At 40.3% G+C, this 24,335-nt stretch overlaps 1 protein-coding gene across 1 annotated transcript in view; it reads right to left on the bottom strand.

Annotated features, from left to right (window-relative positions):
* The window catches only part of tiam2a (TIAM Rac1 associated GEF 2a), a 214,871-nt gene that overhangs the window by 84,419 nt on the left and 106,117 nt on the right, over positions 1–24,335 (bottom strand). Inside the window, 3 exon segments of the mRNA XM_072507711.1 lie at positions 3,606–3,779; positions 5,187–5,323; positions 19,610–19,766. Of these exon segments, the coding sequence (XP_072363812.1) occupies positions 3,606–3,779; positions 5,187–5,323; positions 19,610–19,766 (468 nt within the window).

The raw sequence follows: 24,335 nt of genomic DNA on the forward strand, positions 1-24,335 counted from the left end.
TTCAACCCCAGCCCAAATCCAGTTACGAAGATGGGAAATGCCGTTTGGGGCATGGGGCTTACAAAATTCAGCCATTTCTGGAATTTTCACCATGAAGGAGACCCTCTCTGTCACGGCAAAAATCTGAACCTAACTTACTTCCTCGCTCCACAGACCTGATGAGCATTTTCCGTTTTTATTTCAAATTTGCAGTGCTCAATTCCTGCCAGTGAATGCAGTGCTCAAATCCTGACTGGGGATCTTTGCAATGATTCTTCCTGTGGCTGATAATATTGTGATGGGGCCTTTCTTCCAAGCAGTTCCCATTGGTAGGATTGAGCACTTAATGTCCTGAAAATGTCATGAATGTAAAAGCTAAATATTGTGGATGTTGGAAATCTGAAATAGAAATTCTAAAGTTATCGCAATAGGACTTGTTTCCCTTCTTGAATAGCCATGGTCACTGCGTCCCTGAGATCCCCTGGATGCACTCCTCTTCCCAGGGAGTGAAATTGAGTCAATATCTGGGGAACAGAGCTTGGCATTTGCAGCAGGGACCAAAGACAATGCCAACATTCTTCCCGAATTGGAGGAAATTTCTCTTCATCCAGTATTGAATGTCAGAAAAGCAGTCAGAAATTGAGCAACAGAGGAGCTGAGGGAGGCAGCAGTGAGGTAGAGCTGGGTGCCTTCAACATACATGTAAAAACTAACTAACTCTTTTGGATGATGTCACTAAAGGGTAGCACGTAGATGAGAAATAGGAGGAGGCCAACAACAGATCTTTGTGGGACACCAGAATAACACTAAGAAAGTAAAAGCAGAAAAAGAAATTCCAAGTAATATTCTGGAAACAATTAGATGATAGTCATGGAGGACTAGAGCACAGAAAAGGCCCTTTGGATCATTGCTTCTATGCCATTCAAAACCAGCTGACTTTCTAATCCCATTTTTCAGCACTTGGTCCAAGCACTTGGCATCGCAAGTGCACATCTGAATCAAAATAGTGGAGAACTGTGTCAAAGGCTTCAGACAGGTCGAGGAGGAGAAAGGACAATTTACCTTTGTCAGTCACAACAGGTCCATGAAGGTCTTTACGGGTCATACAAGCTTTCTTCCACTTATCTTCATCCAACTCCATCAACGAATCCTCATATTCCTCTCTTCCGCAAGCGTTTATCTGGCTTCCTCTCATATGCATCGATGCTAGTTACCTCAGTTACTTATGATAGCAAGCTTCCCACTCTGGGTAAAAAGTCTCCACTAAGTTCAGTTGGATCTATGAGTCACTATCTTATATATTTATGCCCCCCAAGTTTGGTTTGACTCAAACATATTTTCTATTTCGACCCAATCGTACCTTTTCATAATCTTAAGACCTCCATCAAGTCACTCTAGAAAGGGATCCTCTACCTATCCAATCTTTCCTAATAGATGTAACTTCACCCTTCCGGTATCATTCTAGTGCTTTTCTTTTGCACCTTCTACATCCCCGCTGTATCCTTTATACAATCTCTCCTTCTTAGGCAGCTCCTTCGGATGGGGAATGATTTGCTTCCACTCTGGTTTGATGGGTTTTGAGATGGTTTATAAGTTCAATGTGTGATTTGCAGACTCTACCACACCCGAGGTAGGTGGTGCTTGAAGAGTCAAGCAAATGAGTTGTTTGGAGATTTGTGTGCACTTTCAATGCCTCAACTTTGCCTCTGCATGTTCCCGATAAAGTCCGTTAATATGACCAGTGCCTTCTCGAGTAAATCTTCTCCATTTTGGTCAGTCACAAGCCCAGGACTTCATAGAGTTGGCAAGGATGTTTGATCTCTTCTGGATGCTTTGAGGACATTCCTAAAGCATTTCCACTGTCCTCTTGGGGATCTCATGTTACTGAGCTCTGCGTAGAACAGCTGCTTTAGGACTCAGGTGTCAGGCGTACAAGTGACACTTCTCACTCAGCGGAGCTCATTTTGAATGATTAGCTGGACATGCTGGCTTTGTTATAACCAACACCTAATTCTGCCAGTGAGACAAGCACTAGATCTTGTGGAAACACCCACGTTCCAAACACTGACATTTGTTTGACCACGTCATTGTTTGAGCAAGGGACCAGAGATGTCCACATCACACGCACCAGAACAGGTACCTTCGACTGCTGGAAGATCAATGCTGTACCCAGTCCCCAACAGTGGAGGCAACAAGAAGCATTGCCACAAGAAAATTAATACCAAAGACCTCAAAGTTTTCACCAAGGCGGCTCTTTTCAGTCAATACCTCTCTGCCAACCTCCAGCCATAAGGATCTACTGTGTTCTCATAGGGCCTGGTTGACCCAAGTTACGCACTTGCGAAGAGATATTTTGTCCCTTTAACTGGGAACATAGTGAATGATTTTCTGAAAATAACCAATAGATACAGGAATTAATTGTGGGGGTAGGTGCAAAGCTTTTGTGGACTGGAAAACTAGGTGCGGGTAGGTGCAAAACTTTGCAGACTGGAAACTTCATCATGCCACAAGAGAAAAACAGTAGTCCTATATGCATATGAAGACAATGGCACAAGATAAAATCCATGCCGTAAAGAACTGGTGAAAAGAAAGGAAGGGGGAGACCCAAAAACTCGCAGACACTAATGACACGTGCACTTTAATTTAAATAACATCTCCAACTGAGACTCTGTCTGAGAATTGAACATCCTCAACTCCATTCTTCAATGCCCAATTGTCTCAATCCAGTTATGTGGAGCAAAGCCGAAAAATCCATTCATCAGCTCAAAAGTAACTAGGCTGTTGGAGGAGGTGGAATCTGCTGAAATAGTGAACCACAGCAGACATACACTCCTGCTACAGCTAGACAGTCTCACAGCCCTCATTTGGGAAGAGGAGTGAATGCTGGGGGGAATCTTATGAATGATGTGATGGTGGTAACTATATTCAAGAAGGCAGACTAGTCCAATATTCAAAACAACAGAGAAGTCTCTGCTGTCTGGCATTTCAAGCATTCTCCTCAGTTGCCTCCTTCCAGGAGCTAAAGAAGTAACAGTGCAGATTTTGCTGATCCAGAGGTGTGTTCTTCACTGCAGGAAAAATTAAAAAAAAATGCTAGGAACTGCACCAACCACTATACATAACCGCTATATAATATGGAGATGAGAACTGTTCACAGTACCCAAATGTGGTCCAACCAAGGTTCTAAGTTTGCCATAATATCTCTGCTTTTCAATTACTTCTCTCTAGGAAATAACCAGTGATTTGTGAGGATTTAATCAACCTGCATTGCTACTTTTAATGCTTTACATATCTGTACCGTAGATCCCTCTGCTCCTGCTTTAACAGGACACAGAATGGTGAAATGGGCAAAGATTTTGAACCGAATGCTGATGTGATTACATAGGTCAGCAAGCAATGTGGATGATCGCCAAAGTGATCATTTTAAATCAATGATCCACGATAGTATTAAACCATTATGGCAATACTGAAACACTGTAATATCAGTGCTTCATTTTATACTTTTTTTCACTTACTGGACATTTATTAATGTTACACTATTTCAGTGTAGTGTCCAATGTTCAGAGTCATGCTGTCTTGCACCTTGTTACAGTATCTCTCCAGCATTATTGTATCCATCACAGTACCTTATTAAAATTGAGTCGCTGTTCCAATGGATTGAGTGTATTAGCTGTTGCAGCTGCTGTCAGTTGGGCTGTCAGGGCTTGTAGTTGGACCACAAGCCCAGCATCGAGAGCCTGAAGCAGAGAAGGCTGAGGTTTTTGCTGCTGCATCTGAAGACTTTGCACCAATTGCTGGAGCTAGAGAAAAAGCGAAAATGACAATGCAATTGGTCACGTATAGGATCGAATTCACACTCCAAATAATAATTTATCTTCTGCAACATCTGCACAAATGTTTATGATAGTGGGAATAAATCGATCAAATGTGGGACATATTAAAATGTCAGTTTCAGGGCATAGATTTAAACTAAATGAACAGAATAAGACAGTAAAAGTAAAGTCGCCGTAGTCCCAGATGACCATAGACTAAGCCGTGGCACCTATCTGAACCAACACATTATTCAACAGAATAGTCAAACACAAGGAAATACCTCGTGCTTTCCATACTGTGAATTCCTGTATCTTAGTTGGTCACTGTGTCGAGACACTAAATAGTCTTCTTGGAGCAAAAGTTGAAATATTAGAGGGGAAAGTCACTCTAAACCATGCTTGTACACTAACAGCTCCTTAAGCAACACTGGAAGAGATCTGGAGCAGAACAGTATGTCTCAAGTGGTATGGAAAGACACTAAAAGAAAATAAATTAATTATCAAGTGCTGATATGTTAGTACACCCACAGAACGTTTTGAAAAACTACAAGCTTCAACCCTTCATAATTATTATTTGCAAATATTAGACTTTGCACTTCTACAATACAACATTAGAGTATAATCACAATTTTCCAAATACACAATAATCACACCCAATTATGTTTTTCCAAGAAGCCTAAATGAGCCCTCTGCAAACAAAAAAAAAGGAATATGGTAACAGTCACAATATTTTGTTTTTTCTGTGCAGAAACGAAGGGTGGAAACTAAGAAAGTAAACCAAGAGACAGTGCATTTTGAAGAAGTATATGCACATAAAATGCTGATATACATAGCTGGTGCCAGATATCTGCATTTCCAGCTTTTGCTTCAGATATCCAGTGCCTGCAGGAACCTGCTTTTTATTTTCCATACAATTAATCAGGGTTTGCCTTCAAGGACATAATAAAATAATTTAAATAGTTACTTTGTTTGAATTTTAGCCATCTTGACACTATACACAAAGATCTTCTCAACAAGCAATAACACAGCACAAACTGTTGAACTGAAATCGATTCAAAATTAATAACTGCAAATTCAGCAAAATCTGTTGCTTGGATCCTTGCATCTGGCCAAATTTCCAAACATAACCAGTAGTTCAGTATTGGGGACAGAGTATAAAACTAGATGCAGTCGTGAAACTTCCATGGCTCAGTCCCTGCGTGCTCGCGTGCACACGCCCAGCCACCTACACACACTTGTACTGGTACATGCATTAAGGACATAGAAATAAAGTGAATCACTTAAAGAAACAGACTCAAAATATAAGTAAGCTATTTTTAATGTGTCAAAAGATATGCAATTGCTTTCAGCAATTATTAATACATGTATGTGGAATATTGACAAATACTATCATACCTGTTGACCCTGGGGGCTCTGGAGAAGCTGTGCAACAGCAGCAATTGTGTCTGTGTTCGACAGCTGAGAAATGGACGCCCATGCATCAGGTAAATTTTGCATTACATTAGCTGGAGTTGCAGGCGTGGCTGGAGTCCCTGGAAAAACATTTACAAGTATATGAATTGTTATTGTTGATAGTATAATTATTGTTTCTGATAAAAAAGTTAAATCTAGTCTTTGAATGAATTGCAAAAATGGATTCCCTGCATTCAATGAACCATCTGCTGACAAAAAATGAATAGTCAGCATACTTTAGCTGTATAGTTTTGCCTGAAACATATTGAAGGCGTCCTTTTGAGTTCCAGAAGGCCAGAATTCTGATTTTTAAGCAGGGGTGGCATTTCTTAATTAACAAAATCGATTAGATATTTATGGAACTAATATAATCTCGAAGAATTTCAAAGGAGCAGGAGCCAAATTTGTGAAAAGGTAGAAACATTTGCACTGACAACTTCAAAACATCCTGTTACACAGGCAAAGTACCCCATGAAGTACAGGATGATTGAAATAAAGCATACATCATACCTGGTTAGGTGCAAGTTGACACACACCTACCTTGTGTATTCGGCTACTAATGAAATACATTTTAAAAATTTGCTCATGAGATGTGGGCACCGTTGGCTAGGTCAGAATTTATTGCCCATCCCTAATTGCCCTTGAGGTGGTGCTGCTGTATTCTTGAAGTGCTGCTGTATTCTTGAAGTGCTGCAATCCATAGTGTTGTTCGCATATATATTGCTTCAGTCAATTTTTACTTTCCTGACAATGCAACTATATCAGTGTTTATCGAACATTTTACCAAATTAACCAGATAGGACTTTGCAAGAACTGCATATGGAAACTTCATGTGTGATTCTTGGAACAAACCTGATCAAACTGGCACTTAAACAGCTGATTTCTGCATTTAATGATCGCACTGATCACAAATCCATTTTTAAAAATCCATACTGAACTTGGAACATGCCGTCAAACAATAATGTCAATGAGTAAGAAAGAAACAATTTATTTCGCACCAAAGTGCTTGCTGAATGCTAACTGCCAATCAACATGCTCAGTGCCACAAACTACAACAAAGACAAGATTATTAGTGATTGGCTGAGAGATAAATGTCAGACTCGGCACGGAGAGAATTTCCCTGCAATTCTTCAAGTAGTGCCAAGGGGTATTCTATGTCTTCAGCTTTAAACAGCTCATCTGAAATACTGTACAACACATTCAGTACTAAATTGAAGGTCAGTCGCTGAAGGTAAGCATGCAGGTGCAGCAGGCGGTAAAGAAGGCTAATGGTATGTTGGCCTTCATTGCGAGAGGTTGAGAGTACAGGAGCAGGAATTAGTTGTTGCAATTATACAGGGCCTTGGTGAGGCCACAGCGAGAATATTGTGTGCAGTTTTGGTCTCCTTTTCTGAGGGAGGATGTTCTTGCTCTCGAGGGAGTGCAGCGAAGGTTTACCAGACTGATTCCAGGGATGGCGGGACTGTCATATGAGGAGAGATTGACTAAGGTTAGGATTGTTCTCGCTGGAGTTCAGAAGAATGAGGGGGGGATCTCATAGAGACTTATAAAATTCAAACAAGACTAGACAGGGTAGATGCAGGGAAGATGTTCCCAATGGTGAGTGTACCCAGAACCAGGGTTTACAGTCTGAGGATTCAGGGTAAACCATTTTGGACGAGATGAGGAGACATTTCTTCACCCAAAAAGTAGTGAGCCTGTGGAATTCATTACCACAGGAAGTAGTTGATGACATTGAATATATTCAGGAGGCGGCTAGACATGGCACTTGGGGCGAATGGAATCAAAGGTTGAGGAGAAAGCAGGATTAGGCTCGAGTTGAATGATCAGCCATGATCGTGATAAATGGCAGAGCAGGCTTGGAGGGCCAAAAGGCCTCCTCCTGCTTCTATATTCTATGTATCTATCAGCCTAGGTTAAGCGCTTAAATCTCTGCAATGGGCTAATTCATGAACCAATGGCTGAGAGGAGAATGTTACCACTGAGGTGAGGTTATTAAAATTTATTGCATGGAAGTAGGCTTTTGTTACACAAGAGTATGTCATTTTGCATCTCAATCCTATTCTTTTCTCTAAGAGGATTGTGCGACATTGGAATACTCTGCCTCAGAAGGCAGTGGAAGCGGGGTCACTGAATATTTGTAAGGCGGAAGGTAATAGATGCTTGTTAGGCAAGGGAATCAAAGGTTATCAGGGATAGATGGGAATGTGGAACTTAAAACACAGAATAGATCCGTCATGATTTTATTGAATGGTGGAGCAGGTTAGAGAGGATGAACGGCCTACTACAAGAGCTTTACTACAGAAAGAGACCCTTCGGTCCACTTTGTCCCCTTTTGTACGTTCGTGCCATTCATTTAGATCATAGTTTATCTGTAGCTCAACTGTATCTGTCACCCTTGGTTCCATAACCTACTACCCTTGCCCAACAAAAATCTTTAAACCTCAGGTTTGAAAATTTCAATTGCAATAACCTCAACAATGATTGGGGAATGAGTGTTCCTGATTTCCTCTGTATTTTGTGCCATTAGTTGCTGTCTGACATCACCCCGAATATAATTTTAAGGTTAAGCAGCCCTTTCCACCCGTTCTCGACTCTCACACCAGAGTAAATTGTTTCTATCAATCCAGGTAAATCCTTAAGATTTAAGTACTTCAACCCATAATCTTTTATATTCAAGGGATTGCAAGAATAGTCTACTCCAGTGGTTCTCTAATATTTTTAGTTCCAGGACCCTTTTTCAAATCGATTAGCAATTACAGACCTCCCACCCAGCGGAAGGAGTTTACTAAAATCCAATCATCATGTCTACCCCTCTCAAGCACTACCTGCTCCCCTGAGGCAAAGTGCGCAGATCCAGCATTAGTTTGTGCAAATCACCTCAGGACCCTCAATTTCAGTGGAAGGAAGTCATCCTCGGTCCCAAGGAACTGCTGAAGAGGAGGAATACTACAAATACTTTGTCTCAAAACCAGCAACCTTGGGACCCAGGCCGTGCCAGATTTCAGATCAAGCCAGGTCAAGTGGGGTAAAGAGTCGCTTTGAGTGTGGCAATACATTTGCACACAAGCAGTGAACTAAGTAGTCAGTCATCACACCGCTCCAACGTGAATAGTCCCAGTATGTTTTTTATATTTTACTCAATTAAAATTGATGCATGGTACTTTTTAAAAAGGTCTGGTTTTCAGACTGCCGGATTTGGGACACTACTGTCCATTGTATGAAAGTGCTGCATTTATTCTGATCAATATTTGCGGCGCACCCTCCAAGGGCTATACATCGTTCCTGGGTGTGGTGCCCAGACCTGAACACAATATTTCAAATGAGGTGTGTCATGTGAGAGTAGGTTTAAAACATGGATGTTTAAGCAATGTATCTTTAAGAAAACAGTGATGTCAGAGAGTGGGTGGAGCTGGGTTTTAGATCAGCCATTTTGAAGTTTCAGTTGGGAGAAAAATAGCTTGTGTGTTTCCAGAGAGCTGCAGTTTGAAAAAGCAGCTTGTGTGTGTCTGTGTGTTTCCAGAGAGCTGCAGTTTGGAGGAAAAGAGCTTGGGGAGTGTCTGTGTTTGCAGTGAGCTGGATTTGCTGTGATCTCTGTCATGAAAGACTATCTCTGGATCATTTTGGGGATTTAAACTCATAATAGTAAAGCCTTCAACCTGATGTGATTCTGTTTAAAGGTGTTAAGTCTCTTGGAAGTTTGATGGGACATTTTGAGGAATTATTTACTGTTGCAATATTTTCGGAGTTATCTTTGAAGTAAGGGGTGTTAAGAGATCCAATGTTTATTTAAGATGTTAAGTTGAGTTCATGGAATAAACATTGTTTTGTGTTTAAAAACCCAAGTGTCCATAATTGTAATCCCACACTCATAGGGAACAAGCCGTGTGCTAGGAAAAGTAACAAATACATTAAAGGGCACAGTTGGTTGAACTCCATGATACATTTTGGGGTTCTGAAAACACCTCGCCCATAACAATTGGGGGCTCAAGGGGGATAAAAGTCTATCTATTGGATTGGCTTTTGTGAACTTAAAGACAGTGAAGGATTGTTGCTTTTCTGGTGTGGTATTTTAGTTTAAGTGGGGGGTATGTTGTGGACAATGGCATTTTCAGAGGCTCAGAGGTTTTTGGGGTGGAGACTGTCACACGCAGTACTTTATGGACAGAGACGAAAAGCAGATTGTTGGGTCTGGCAAAAACATTGCAGTTAACATTACCTGACAAAATGCGAAAAGATGAGGCAATTATGGCGGTGGTTAAGCATTTAAAGTTGCCCGAGAGAGAGTTTGGCTCATGGGAAATGGCAAAAATTCAGTTGCAAATTAAACAAATGGAACATGAGAAAGAATTAAAGCGGCTTGAAAACAAAAGAGAGAGCAGAAAAAGAAAAAGAGATAGAGAGGAAAATGAAAAGGAGAGAAGAAACAAAGAAAGAGATAGAGAGGAAAGGGAAAAAGAGAGAGTTTGAACTTCGGAAAATGGCTCTGAAACATGAAAATCAGTTAAAATTGACAGATGCAAAGGGATACGTACAGTTGGAGGATATGGATCTGGATAATGAGACAGAGCGTCATAGTCGAAGACTTGGTAGGGATCTATTTAAATATGTCCAAACATTGCCACGGTTTGACGAGAAAGAGGTAGAAGCTTTTTTCATTTCATTTGAGAAGGTAGCTAAACAAATGCAATGGCCACAGGACATGTGGGTATTACTGATTCAAACAAAGCTGGTAGGTAGGGCTAGTGAAGTGTTTGCATCACTACCGGAGGAGGTATCTGGAACATATGAGGTGGTGAAGAAATCCATCTTAAGTGCATATGAGCTAGTGCCTGAAGCTTACCGACAAAGGTTTAGAAATTTAAGGAAAGAATTTGGTCAAACATACATGGAGTTTGAAAGGCTCAAACAGAGTGGAGTTTGAAAGGCTCAGAGTAATTTTGATAGGTGGAGAAGGGCTTTGAAGCTCTCAGAGAAATTATACTTTTGGAGCAGATTAAAAATTCAATTCCTGATGTAGTGAAAACTCATGTGGAAAAACAGAGGGTTAAAACTGCGAGATTAGCAGCAGAAATGGCAGATTATTATGAATTAGTTCATAAATCAAAGATTGGTTTCCGACATCAGTTTCAGCCTGTGAGGGATAGAAACTGGGGACATGAGAAATACTCAAGTGGTAAAGGTAAAGGCGATCTGATGGGAGACAATAAAGAGAGTGTACGTCAGATTAAAAAAGAAATCCAGGAGGGCGGAAAAGAAATGAAAAGTTTCAGATGTTTTCACTGTAATAAACTAGGCCATATAAAGTCACAGTGTTGGTGGTTGAAGAAAAACACTGGGAAGGCTGATGTGGTAAAACAGGATAAGACAGTGGGTTTGTTAGAGTGGTAAAGGAAAGCCCAAGGGAAGCGAAGGAGGTCCAAACGATTGTACAGCCTGTTCAAGAAGTAATTGTTAAGAAGGTGCCAGATGTATTTAAAGAATTTACTTGTGTGGGTAAAGTTTACTCGTGTATCAGGAGCAGGTAAAGAAGTCACAATTTTAAGAGATACAGGGGCTAGTCAATCTTTAATGGTAAGAGATGAGGAATTATGTAGTTTGGGAAGAATGTTGCCAGAAAAGGTGGTGATATGTGGAATTCAGGGTGAGAGGAGTAGCGTTCCATTATATAAAGTAAGGTTGGAAAGTCCAGTGAAGAGTGGTGAAGTGGTAGTAGGAGTAATAGAGAAATTATCTTGTCCAGGAATACAGTTTATCTTGGGTAATGATAAAGCTGGATCGCAGGTGGGAGTGATGCCTACTGTGGTTGATTAGCCAGTGCAAAATCAGACAACTGAAGGGTTGAAGGACGAATATCCTGGGATTTTGTAGTAACAAGGTCGCAAAGTCACAGGTTAAGACAAGAGGAGAAATCAAAGAGTGAAGATGAAGTTGAAGTGCAATTATCAGAAACGATTTTTGATCAGATGGTTGAAAAAGAACAAGAATAGGTGGAGGATGGGGCGGATATTTTTAGTTCAGGAAAATTGGCGGAGTTACAACAGAAAGATGTAGAAATAAAACGGATATATCAGAAAGCATATACGGAAGAGGAATCTGAGAGTATACCAGAGTGTTATTACCGTAAAAATGATGTCTTGATGAGAAAATGGAGACATGTACATATGCAGGCGGATGAAAAGTGGGCAGACGTTCATCAAGTAGTATTGTCGGTAGGGTATAGAAAGGAGGTGTTGCGAGTTGCACATGCGGTACCAGTGGGAGGTCATTTGGGAATAAGGAAAACTCAAGCTAAAATCCAGAAACGTTTTTATTGGCCTGGACTATATAAAGTTGCAGTTACATTTTGTCAATCATGTCACACATGTCAAGTGATAGGGAAACCTCAAGCAGTGATAAAACCAGCGCCCTTAATACCCATTCCAGCATTTGCGGAACATTTTACGAGGGTCATAATTGATTGAGTAGGACTGCTTCCTAAAACAAAAAGTGGGAATCAATATCTTTTGACTATAATGGATGTGTCTACTAGGTTTCCAGAGGCCATTCGAATACGTAATATTACAGCTAAAAGGATTGTGGAGTTACTTAAATTCTTTAGTAGATATGGACTACCCACAGAAATTCACTCGGATCAAGGATCAAATTTTACTTCAAAGTTATTCAAAGAAGTTATGGATCGCTTAGGAATAAAACAATTTAAATCAACTGCATACCATCCAGAATCGCAGGGAGCGTTAGAAAGGTGGCATCAGACATTAAAGACAATGTTGAGGGCGTATTGTCAAGATTATCCAGAGGATTGGGTTAAAGGAATTCCATTTGTATGGTTTGCAATTAGGGATGCACCTAATGAGTCTACCAAATTTAGTCCTTTTGAACTAATTTTTGGTCATGAGGTAAGAGGACCACTTAAATTGATCAAGGAAAAATTGGTGGGTGAGAAATCGGAAATTACACTATTGGATTACATGTCAAATTTTAGGGAACGATTAAATAGAGCAGGTGAATAGGCTAGACAACATTTGAAAGTTGCACAAAATGTGATGAAACGGGTAGCGGCCAAGAAATCCAAAGTTCGTAGTTTTGCCAGTGGGGATAAAGTTTTTGTGTTGTTACCAGTGGTAGGTGAGCCTTTAAAAGCTAGGTTTTGTGGACCGTATCAGATTGAAAGGAAATTAAGTGAGATGAATTATGTGGTAAAAACACCAGATAGAAGGAAGACTCACCGAGTGGGTCATGTGAATATGCTTAAAAGGTACTTTGAAAGGGAAGGAGAGAAAAAGGAGGTTTTAATGATTCTAACTAAAAGTGACAAACCAAATCCAGATGACTGTGAATTTGACATACCTCAAATTAAATTGGAAAATGAGGATGTTCTTAAAAATTGGGATGAATTGTTAAGTTACCTTCCAGAGGAAAAACAAACTGACCTGAAAGAGTTATTGATATCACATGGGCAAGTTTGTAGAGATAAATTGGAAAGTACTAAAATGGCTACACATGATGAAGATGTGGGAAATGCTTTTCCTATCAAACAACATCTATATAGACTTAATCCTTTAAAATTGGCACAGGTTAACAGAGAGATTGAGAGTATGCTGAAGAATGGCATAATTGAAGTGGGTTGCAGCCAATGGAGCTCACCCATAGTGATGGTACCTAAACCAGATAGTACCCAAAGGTTGTGTGTGGACTATCGAAAGGTGAATGCAGTTACAAGAACGGACTCTTATCCTATTCCACGTTTGGAGGATTGCATTGAGAAAGTGGGACAATCTGCTTTTATTTCCAACTTCCAGACATGGAAAGAGCATTTAAAACATCGTATGGTGTTCTTCGATCGACTTCAGGAGGCGGGTTTGGTGATGAACCTCACCGAAAGCGAATTTGGAGAAGCCCGAATCACTTTCCTTGCAGAGTTTCCGATACCCTCAAGACGAAGGGAAATAATGCGATTTTGTAGCATGAGTGGATTTGATCGAACATTTGTGCAAAGGTTTTGTGGCGTGATTACTCCACTGATGGACTTGCTAAAGAAACGTCAAAAATTTCAAGGGGCAGCGGACTTCAACAGGCATTTGACTGCCTGAAAGCTGTGATCACCAATGCTCCTGTATTGGAGAATTGCAAGGGGCTCTGTGGTCAGATTGAACTCAAGTATCTGATTCTAAAGAGAAATGCCGAGGAAGAGAGGAATGGATGGATCGTGCAGAGACTTTGTTCAAAGAGACTGTCAATCGAGAAGGTTTTCGGTTGGAGGAAGAGGAACGATGAAAAATGGACTATATTATTATACCTGTTTGAGTGTGCTGTTTTCGTTAAATGAAAATGTATATTTACTGTGTGCATTTCTTAGTGGATGGTGCAAAAGTGAAAAATGAAACCATCTTGAAGTTGATGGTTTACTTATTTTTCTTGGGGGGAGGTGTCATGTGAGAGTACCTTTAAGACATGGATGTTTAAGCAATTTACCTTTAAGAAAACAGTGATGTCAGAGAGTGGTGGAGCTGGGCTTTAGATCAGCCATTTTGAAGTTTCAGTTGGGAGAAAAAGAGCTTGTGCGTGTCTGTGTTTACAGAGAGCAGCAGTTTGAAAAAGAGCTTGTGTGCGTCTGTGTGTTTCCAGAGAGCTGCAGTTTGGAGGAAAAGAGCTTGGGGAGTGTCTGTGTTTGCAGTGAGCTGGATTTGCTGTGATCTCTATCATGAAAGACTATCTCTGGGTCATTTGGGTGATTTAAACTCATAATAGTAAAGCCTTTAACCTGATGTGATTCGGTTTAAAGGTGTTAAGTCTCTTGGAAGTTTGATGGGACGTTTTGAGGAATTATTTACTATTGCAATATTTTCGGAGTTATCTTTGAAGTAAGGGGTGTTAAGAGATCCAATGTTTATTTCAGATGTTAAGATGAGTTCATGGAATAAACATTGTTTTGTGTTTAAAAACCCAAGTGTCCATAATTGTAATCCCACACCTAGGGAGCAAGCAGTGTGCTAGGAAGTAACAATTACATTCAAGTGGGAGGTTGGTTGAACTCCATGATACATTTTGGGGTTCTGAAAACGCCTCGTCCATAACAGGTGCAACCAAAAATTCATGTAACTGTAACATAAGTTCACTCCTTTGCATTCCAGTCCTGAGATAAAGGTCAAAATGTCATTAGCTTTTTAAAAGAATATACCTGTTAACCAGCTTTTAGTGATTTCTGTACTGAATCTCCTGTTCCTTTTCCCCTCATTTATCTAGCTTCCTGATAACTGCAACTATGCTACTCACCTTCACTTCATGCAGTACTGAAGTCCACGTTCTCTTCATTCTATGACTAAAGTTTCTCCTGAACTTCATATTGGATTTGTGACTTATAGGTATGGTCACTTGCAGTTTTGAATTTCCTGACATGTGAAAAAATCTCTTCTATGTTTATTCTGAGGTTACACTTAGTAGACATCTCTTGCAACGTAGCAGTCATTTCAAGACAACATTGAGTAAGAATTGTGAAGTAGATCTTGGACATTTAATATGTTCAGACTTAAAATTTTTGAAGCAAACATTTAGCTCCCTGTACATTGCCAAGAGTATTAATACGGTAAACATTTTGGGAAACGCATGGTGCAGGCAAATTCACCATGCGATGTGATACATAGAAAGATTGAATATTTGATCTCTGATCTTTACTGATTGAGACAATTTCAGACAGATTGTTGGTGATTAGTATAGTTTGGTGTCAACATGCCCAAAGTCAGGAAGTTATTGAAAAATACACAAACATCACATCAAATGTTTCTCATCCCTGGTGCCGACAAATGTCCCTTGCTAGAAATGAGTGCATTCTAGTGGTTATCCACTACCCATGGTACCATGTGAAGAAGAGGTGCCATAATTACTTTTATCATGGCTGAGCTGGCAGCAAAATGTCTGGAATTGTCTTTGCATTGTTTAAAATGAACACCGATGAACTGTTACAATGTCTGCCAATGGGCCAAGTAACCTTTGCTTATTCAACACAGACTATCAAGCCTCCAGAAAGTTCTAATCGAGTCACACTGGGCGGGACCTAGAAAATAGGAGAAGTAGGCAAAAGAAAAGTTTATGAGACCCGTAATCCACCAGCTAAGTGTGAAAGACTATCATCTATCTCCTATTGTATTGGACTTCCAAAACATTCTGGTTCAGCGATTCCAGTAGCGGTCATGTGATTGAAACTGGCTTGAGATAACAGGCTTTATCTAAAGATTCAGAGGGGCCAGGGCAGACAACAGAAAAACACCTACAGTACAACAGCTTCAGAGAAAGGCAGTCTTACTTTTGCCTTTTAAGAATCAGCCAGTCCAAAAACCAGACTCTGAAACTAGCTGCAAGTCACTGAGCAGCCAAAGTACTTAATCTGTTCTGGTTTCAAAATTCACCGAGAATCAACTTCCTAGATATTTGACTACAAGAAACCTTGCAACCTGCTGTGAACCCTTTGTTTTACAAGACCCTCACTCCAACATTAAAATCCTCAAAACCATTCAGGATGCCACAAGCCTGCCATGTGGGAGACCGGAAATCCAATCAGAAAATGAATTAATTGGAATCTGTAAATGTCCATATCTTTATCAATATCCAATAAGTTTGCATGTGTTTCCATGAGACCAAGGTGTATCCTTGTGTTAATTTGGGCTATATTCAAAATAACCTTTATTTAAAACTAACAAAAGCTGCTGCTGAATTACTTGATTGGAACACACACCCATGAGTAAAAGACACCTCTCTTTCTGTATAACCGACACTAATTATGGGCAATGAGACAGCAAATACATTTTTCATGAAAATAAGAATTCAATTCTCTCCGAGCTTTTGTCTTCCATGTTTTCTTTCTCCCTCTTATATACATGTGTCACACACATGCAAAGCTACTTGCGTCTCACTTTGGCTTTTGTGATTTCCTCCCAACATCTGACCTTCTCCTTTTTGTTTCCCTTGTACAAATATCTATTTATTCCTTATGACCCTTTTACATTACTTTAGGGTGACCAAATGTCCTGGATTTCCTGTGACTGTCCGGTATTTGAGATGCTTCTCCCGCATTCTCAATCATTAAATTTTGTACAAGTACAGTATGCACCTCAGCATGCACACTGAGCTCTCCTCCCAGCAACTTGCCACCAGAGTCACCGACACGCCACCAGAGTCACCAACACTCCCGAGTCAAGGCAGCCCCATCCCCGTGAGGAAGGATTCTAGGAAGGGGATAGCTCAACCATGTTAACCAAGCAAGTTAAGGATAGCAATAAACTAAAAGGAAAAACATCCAATGTGGCAAAGATTAGTGGCAAGCCAAAGGTTTGGGAAAGTTTTAAAAACCAGCAAAAGATATTCATCAACTATGCACAGCATTCGATTTACTAAAACCACAAAAAACAATCAATCAACTATAACAGTCAATATGTCAGATGTTCCAGAGGTTGGTGTTTTCCATGTGGTTGATGGTGAACCTCAGGCTTTTCAGTGCTTGTTACAATGTGTGGTGTCTTTGGCTAGGTGTGAGCGTCGTCAGCAGTGTTCTTAACCAGAGTCGGCGTAGTGATCTGAGGTTAACTGTTTGGTTCGCAATTTAGGTGCTGTTTTCTCCTTTGGACAAAGAATGATACAGCACCGGAACAGGCTTTTCGGCCTTCCAAGCCTGTACTGGTCATGATACTATCCTTGGCCAAAACCCTCAGTATTTCCTAGTGCCATATCCCTCGGAAAATAGACCCGAGATGAGGAAAAATTGGTTCACTCAAAGAATGGTAAATCTTTCAAGTTCTCTACCCCTCAAGAACTCCGCCATTCAATTAGATCATGGGTGATCTATTTGTGGACTCAGCTCCACTTACTCGCCCGCTCACCAACCCTTAATTCCTTTACTGTTGAAAAATCCATCCATCTTTGCCTTAAAAACATTCAACGAGGTAGCCTCAGCAACTGCTTCACTGGGCTGGTATTTTCCATTGAGTATAGCCCCAGTCTACTCAGTCTCTCCTCATAAGCCAATCCTCTCAACTCCGGAATCAATCTAGGGAATGTCCTTTGCACCCCCCCCCCCCCTCCAGTGCCAGTACATCCTTTCTCAAGTAAGACTACCAAAACTGTACATAGTACTCCAGGTATGGCCTCATCAGCACCCAATATAGTTGCAACATAACATCCCTGCAGACATTTGTGTCCTCTGAACACTTTGCTTTACCACTCATCTTAGTGTCATCTGTGAACTTTGACACATTACACCCAACTCCAAACTATCTATGTAAATTTTAAACAACTCCAGTCCTAACACTGATCCCTGAGGCACATCACAAGCCACTGATCGCCAACAAGAAAAACACCCATTTATTCCAACACTTTTGCTTTCTGTCAGCCAACCAATCCGCTATCCATGTTAATGCATTACCAATTATACTGTGCACCTCCAATGCCTTCTGGAAATCCAGATACACCACAGCCACCGGTTCCCCATTGTCTACCGTGCTCGTAATGTCCTCAGAATTCCAGTAAATTAGTTCAACATGATGAGCCCATGCTGCGTCTGCCCAATGGGACAATTTCCATCCAGATATCTCACTATTTCTTCCTTGTTGATTGTCTTTTTCCCCACTACTGAAGTTAAGCTAACTGGCCTATAGTTACCCGCCTTTTGTCTACCTCTTTTTTCAAAACAGTGGCTGTTTTCCAATCTGTCGGTACTGCTTCAGAGTCCAGTGAATTTTGGTAATTACCACAAGCATGTTTGCTATTTGCCCCACCATCTCTTTTAGTACCCTGGGATGCATTCCATCAGGGCTAGGAAACTTGTCTACCTTTAGCCCCATTAGCTTGCTCAATATTACCTTCTTCGTGATAATGATTGTTTCTAGGTCTTCACCTGCCATTGCCTCCTTGCCATCAATTATTTGCATGTTATTTGTGTCTTCCACTGTGAAGACCAACACAAAATACCTGTTCAATGCCTCGACCATTTCCTCATTTCCCATTATTAAATCCCTCTTCTCATCCTGTAAAGGACCAATGTTTACCTTTGCCAATGTTTTTCATTTTATATATTTGTAGAAACTTTTGCTATCTGTTTTTATATTTTGAGCTCTAAGTTTTCATGGCTTTTTGTTGACCTTTAAAGATTTCCCAATCCTTTAGTTGCCCACTAATCTTTGCCACTTTTGTGTGACTTTTCTCTCAATTTGATACCCTCCTTTATTTCCTTAGATATCCATGGCTGATTATCCCTTATCGACAGTCCTTCCTTTTCACTGGTATATACTTTTGCTGAGCACTGTGAAAAATTGCTTTGAAAGTCCTCCACTGTTCCTCAATTGTCTGAACAAAGTCTTTGCTCCCAGTCTACCTTAGCCAACTCCTCCCTCATCCCATTGTAGTCTCCTTTGTTCAAGCACAAGACACTGGTCTTGGATTTTACCTTCTCACTCGCCATCTCTTTTTTAAATTCAACCAAACTGCTATCGCTCCTTCTGAGAAGATCCATAACTATGAGATCATTAATTTTTCCTGTCTCATTACACACGACCAGATCTAGGATAGCTTGCTCCCTTGTAGGTTCCATGACAAACTGTTCGAGGAAACTATCGCGGATCCAGGGTGCCTTGACCAACCTGGTCTGACCAATCGACATGTAGATTAAAATCCCCCATAATTGTTGTACCATTTTTACATGCATCAGTTATTTCTTTGTTTATTATGGATGTTATTTGGTAGCCTATAGACTACACCAACCTGTGACCGTTTCTCCTTACTGATTCTAATTTCCACCCAAATGGATTCAACTTTTTTCTCCATAGAACCTATATCATCTCTCACTACTGCCCTGATTGTGAATGCTCCACGTTGAATGTATCGAAGGCTGGGGTAACCAGATTTTTGTCTCTCAGGGAATCAAAGATCGGGTAGGAAAGTGCAGTTGAAGCCAAGTTCAGCCATGATCGTAATGAATGATGGGAATAGACTGGACAGGTCATATGGTTTACTCGTGCCCCTATTTCTTGTGGGAATATTTTTTTCTTTTTTTTTTTAATATGAAAGGTTGGTTACACATGCTCTATGTCATTCCTGATATGGTTGACAGACAGTTGTGTTTACAATAAACCAAAGAGGGAATTTTTTCAGTCACATTTTTCTCAGTGATTTCACAGTGACTCATGTTTTCTTATTGTCTGTTCTGCATGATTACTTTACCTCTATAAAGCACAGGAAATTGCATGGGATGGATATCACACATACGTTGGCCTGATAATGGTCAATGAAAAGAATCACAGCAAGTGCATTTGGATGCAAAAATGGGAAATTACATTACAATTCAAACAAAATTATTTCTACATATATATGATTGTTACCTGGCGTGTTGCTGCTCACAGTTGCTGCAGTACTTGCAACAGCAGGGGTGACAGAAGGTGGTGGAATTCCTGCTGCCAGGTCCAGAAGTGGCTGTATTATCTCACTTTTGAACACACCATTCTTCTGCCACAAGTTCAGTACCCGTACCACTTTGCTCTGTAAAACACAAATCTGCCATCAGTCCATTCTAATAACAACTGCTTAGCCATTCCACACACAGAAATATAAACAAAATTCCTCAATAAAATTAACTGAAATCTTAAAGGAACCTGGTCAGCTGTCTGTTGCTTACCTATAACGGAAATGTTCTTACCAAGGTTTAACTTCCTCACATTAAGTTTCCCATATCTATCACATCAAGTGTGTTTTGAAGTAGCATACAAACCATTCTAAGCATATGCTAGACCTGGTCACAAGATAAAGCCTCCACACATTGCTATATCCAGAATGTTCTGGATTTATTCAAGTAAATATTCCAGAAGACAAATCCTGTTTAATTGATTGAAATTTTTGATGAGTGAGCAGAGAAGGCTTTGATGAGAGTAATGCAGTGATATAGTTCCATTTCAGGCTAGAAACATTGGAACAAAGGAAATAGGAGCTATTCAGCCCCTCGAGCCTGCTCCACCAGATAATGGTTGATCTATCTGAATGTCATTTTCCCACCTATCCCTACACCCCTTGATAACTTTAATATCCATGAATCTCTACATTGAATATACTCAGTGATTGAGCCATCACTGCCATCCAGGGTGGATGTGGTGTACCACCCTCAGTGAAGTAATTCCCTCTTATCTCAGTCCTAAATGGCCACCTCTTATTCGGAGGCTGGGTCTCCTGGTTCCAGACATCCCCCAGCCAAACAGAGAATATGGAGAAAAACTATTCCCATTGGCTGAAAGCTCGAGAATCACGGGACACATATTTAAGCTGATTAGCAAAAGAACCAAAGGTGACAGGAAAAGCTTTTTAAAAAAAACATAGCGAGTGGTTAGGATCTAGAATGCATTGCTCTAGCTTGTGACAGAGAGAGATTTAATTGTAGCTTTCAAAGCAGAAAGAAACCAAAAGGAAACATTTGTATGACCACAGAGAAGGTGGGGGTGCTGAAAAGGAACATGTAAACTGTAACTGTCTCATCTATTTTTTTTAATGTACAGGGTAAAAATGTCTAGTTTAATAAAAATATTTCAGAAAAAGATTTGTCTGAAAAGATGAATTTATTCGGGAGCCTCAAGATTCCGTTCAGGAATGTATCCTGAATACAAAAGAAAAATCACAAAATGATGAGCCTAAGCACCTATGGGTGAGGATTCAAACTGCAGCTACTAACAGGGGTTTCCGACTGTAAACTTAAATAACCTACAAGATGCACACTGAAATCTTCCACTCCACCCGTGTCAGTGCTCCTTTGCTGATGAAAGCACTCATTTGCCATGATTGCACTTTCACTGTAGAGTTCTTTTATAGGAATAAACAGGGGGAAAGCAAATAGCAATTTCAAAATTGTGAAAGACTTCGACAGGGGCAGTGAAAGATTTGTTTTAATTGCTGTTCAATCAGGAACAACCAGCATAGACAGAGAATTATCACAAGAAGAATGTGGAGAAAACTTAGGAGGGATGATTAGGAATGCTTCACCACAAGTGGTTATTGAGGACATTTTAAAATGGAACCGAAAAGGTATTTAAAAATAAACCATATAAAACGATTCTCTGTCTATGCTGGTTGTTCCTGACTGAACAGCAATTAAAACAAATCTTTCACTGCCCCTGTCGAAGTCTTTCACAATTTTGAAATTGCTATTTGCTTTCCCCCCGTTAACTTTATTCCTATAAAAGAACTCTACAGTGAAAGTGCAATCATGGCACAGGAGTGCTTTCATCAGCAAATGAGCACTGACACAGGTGGAGTGGAAGATTTCAGTGTGCATCTTGTAGGTTATTTAAGTTTGCAGTCTGAAACCCCTGTTAGTAGCTGCAGTTTGAATCCTCATCCATAGGTGCATGTAAATGGAAAGTAGAGTAGAAAGACAGCATCTGCAGAATTAACATTTCAGGTCAATAGATCTCAATGTAGTAAATGAAAGGTTATCAACTGGAAATGTCAACTATTTCATTCTTCAAATAGATTGGCTGGCCTGCTGAGTGTTTCCAACATTTCCTGGTTTCATTCCAATTTTTGCTGTGTTTTACTTTTGTTTTAGAGGACATTAGTGGCAGAGGCTCAAGAGAAAAATAATCATTCCTTAGTCTGAAAATTAACTGTGTTTCTTCTTCCCAAAGCCACACTTCTAAAATTACTAAAAGTGGTTCTGGGAAACTGATTATACTTAAAATTTGTCCAATGGTTACATGGAGAAAATACACTAATAAATCACAGATTAGGGAAGGGCCTAGGATTGATTACAAAAAATAAATATTTTTGGATTATCCCAAATAAAGAAACTACTTTCACTAAATATTTGATATAATTGCATATATGTTTACACAATATAAAGAATCATCATCTTGGCAGCATGTTGCATCCAGTTATAAAATGTTAAGATGCAAGTTCATGCTTGTTCTACCATACTGTAAAATGCCATTCATAACGGCAGTATTTTGGATTACCAACAAATGGCAGTTATAGGCTTTCCCAAAATAAAAATGTTACTACAGATGGGTGGACCTCGTGTACTGGCTTGTTGATTATTTTCACCTTGCTTTTATTTACACAAGTTTGATGGAAGATGTTTCTTGTTCACTTTTTTGCCTTTTCTGTTAAGTACTCTTCTTTCTGCTTTAAGGTCCCATGTGTATCCAAATTTCCTTCGAAATTTCCCTGCTACTTTCATTGTTACCTTCAGTTCCTATCACCCATCTACTGTTATAGGCATGAAGTCAGCCAGGCCATCAAAGATGCTCCTGAAGTTAATAGTTTTGTCATCCAAATTACTGAAATCAAATCTCTTCAATGTCTTTCATTAATTCTTCTGCCTCTTGATCTTAAATTTTGCTATTACCCAACAGTGATCCTAACTTTGTCAGCCCCTCAATACACTAACATCCAGCCAACATGTTATTTCGCAACTTGGCACTATAGCTGGATCGGCAATTTGTGTTCAAGTCCTGTGATTATTTGGATTTTGTGAGATTTTGTGGATGTGTTTATGCGAAGAGTGATGAATCAAACTTAAGGTTGTTTATAGCAGTGGTGGACAATCTGGCACCTACAGGCCCATGTGGCCTGTTAGGGCTTTGAGTGTATGCCATTTTGTTGACCGCTGCCCATGCGCTGGGTTGCCAGATTCCACTGGTTTCTGTCCGTGTCGTTATTTCTCCTGCCAGGATTACCACAATGATACGCACGGAATGCAAGAGCACGTGAAGTGAGGTCCATGCTGATGTTGTGTGGAAGTGTGCTGCCTCTGCGTCCAATCAAAGCACTGCATGCGAGCAGATTCTTTCTGCTATGGCACACACCAAATGCAAGCAGTGCAACAAACTAATGGATAGAAACCTGTGCTCAATTGCAAACGCTCTTCACACCCCTGAATCCTGATCTAAGACAGTGTGCAGAGGACAAATACAACAGAGAAACAGAGTATGATAGAATGTAAACATAAATATCTATTTTGTTTTTAACCTGTTGAAGTTGATGGCAGTTCTGTTAATAGATGAATAATTAAGCATTTTCTACAACTAGTTATGAAATATTCAGCATATATCAAAATGTATCTAATCGTATTCATGGAGTCATGGTTAGTGCACATGCCCAATTTCAATCTTGTGGCCTATTGAGAAGGAGGGCACTCATGCAGCCCACTCACTGGCTAGGTTGTCCATCACTAATTTATAACATACAACTGTATAAAACAATCTCCATATCGGTGCGTCTTCCATATCCACGGGGGCCTAAAGCATGCCCAAACCAAGATTTGTCCCCATAAATTTGTGCATTCATGTCACCTATACGTGATGTCATGTTGTGGAATCTTCTCTCACTGGTCTTACAGTTGTTTATGAGTCTTCCATACGTGATCATGACCATTAGGGGAAGCATGACAATGAATAATAAAACTTTCTAACAAGAATGTTCGCTGTCTGACCGACTAGAGAATAGTCGTTTTTCCATCAGTCAAATTCTCCTGAATCAGTCCAGTCCTCATCATTGTGACTTAGGATATTAATCTTATAATTGTTCAACTCTTTCAATACTTGTGCAAGCTTGGAGACAGCATAACGGGGTTTTAACAGCTCATCAACTCAATCAGCCATCTGGTTGAGAGAGTGGGGTTCACGATAAAGGCCAAGAAAACAAAAAATATGATGAGAGGTTAACAACTACAACAAACGTTATTGTCAATCAAAACTGCAAAACTAATTATCTAATTAATTAACTTGACTGGGCAGGCGATGTGCTGCAGCTGCATGAGTTTGCTCAAGGAATTTCGGCTCGGGGTTGATGAGCTGCAACCTGAGCTTCAGACACTGTGCACAACCAGGAGGGGGAGGAGTTACCTGGACATTTTGTTTCAGGAGGCAGGTCACTCCTGGTGGATTAAGTCCCTCAAATTCGGCCAGTGGTCAGGGGCAGCAGGGTATGACTGCGAGTGAGGCAGGTAGAGGGATCCTGAATTCAGAAATAGAGGAGCCTCAGCTCTTGATCTTGTCCAAGTACGTGGTACTTGTGCCCTGTGTGGAAAAGGACTGTAGGGAGGATGACCTAGCTGACCACTGCACC

Source organism: Scyliorhinus torazame, chromosome 1 (genome assembly GCF_047496885.1).
Source record: "Scyliorhinus torazame isolate Kashiwa2021f chromosome 1, sScyTor2.1, whole genome shotgun sequence".
NCBI lineage: Eukaryota > Metazoa > Chordata > Chondrichthyes > Carcharhiniformes > Scyliorhinidae > Scyliorhinus > Scyliorhinus torazame.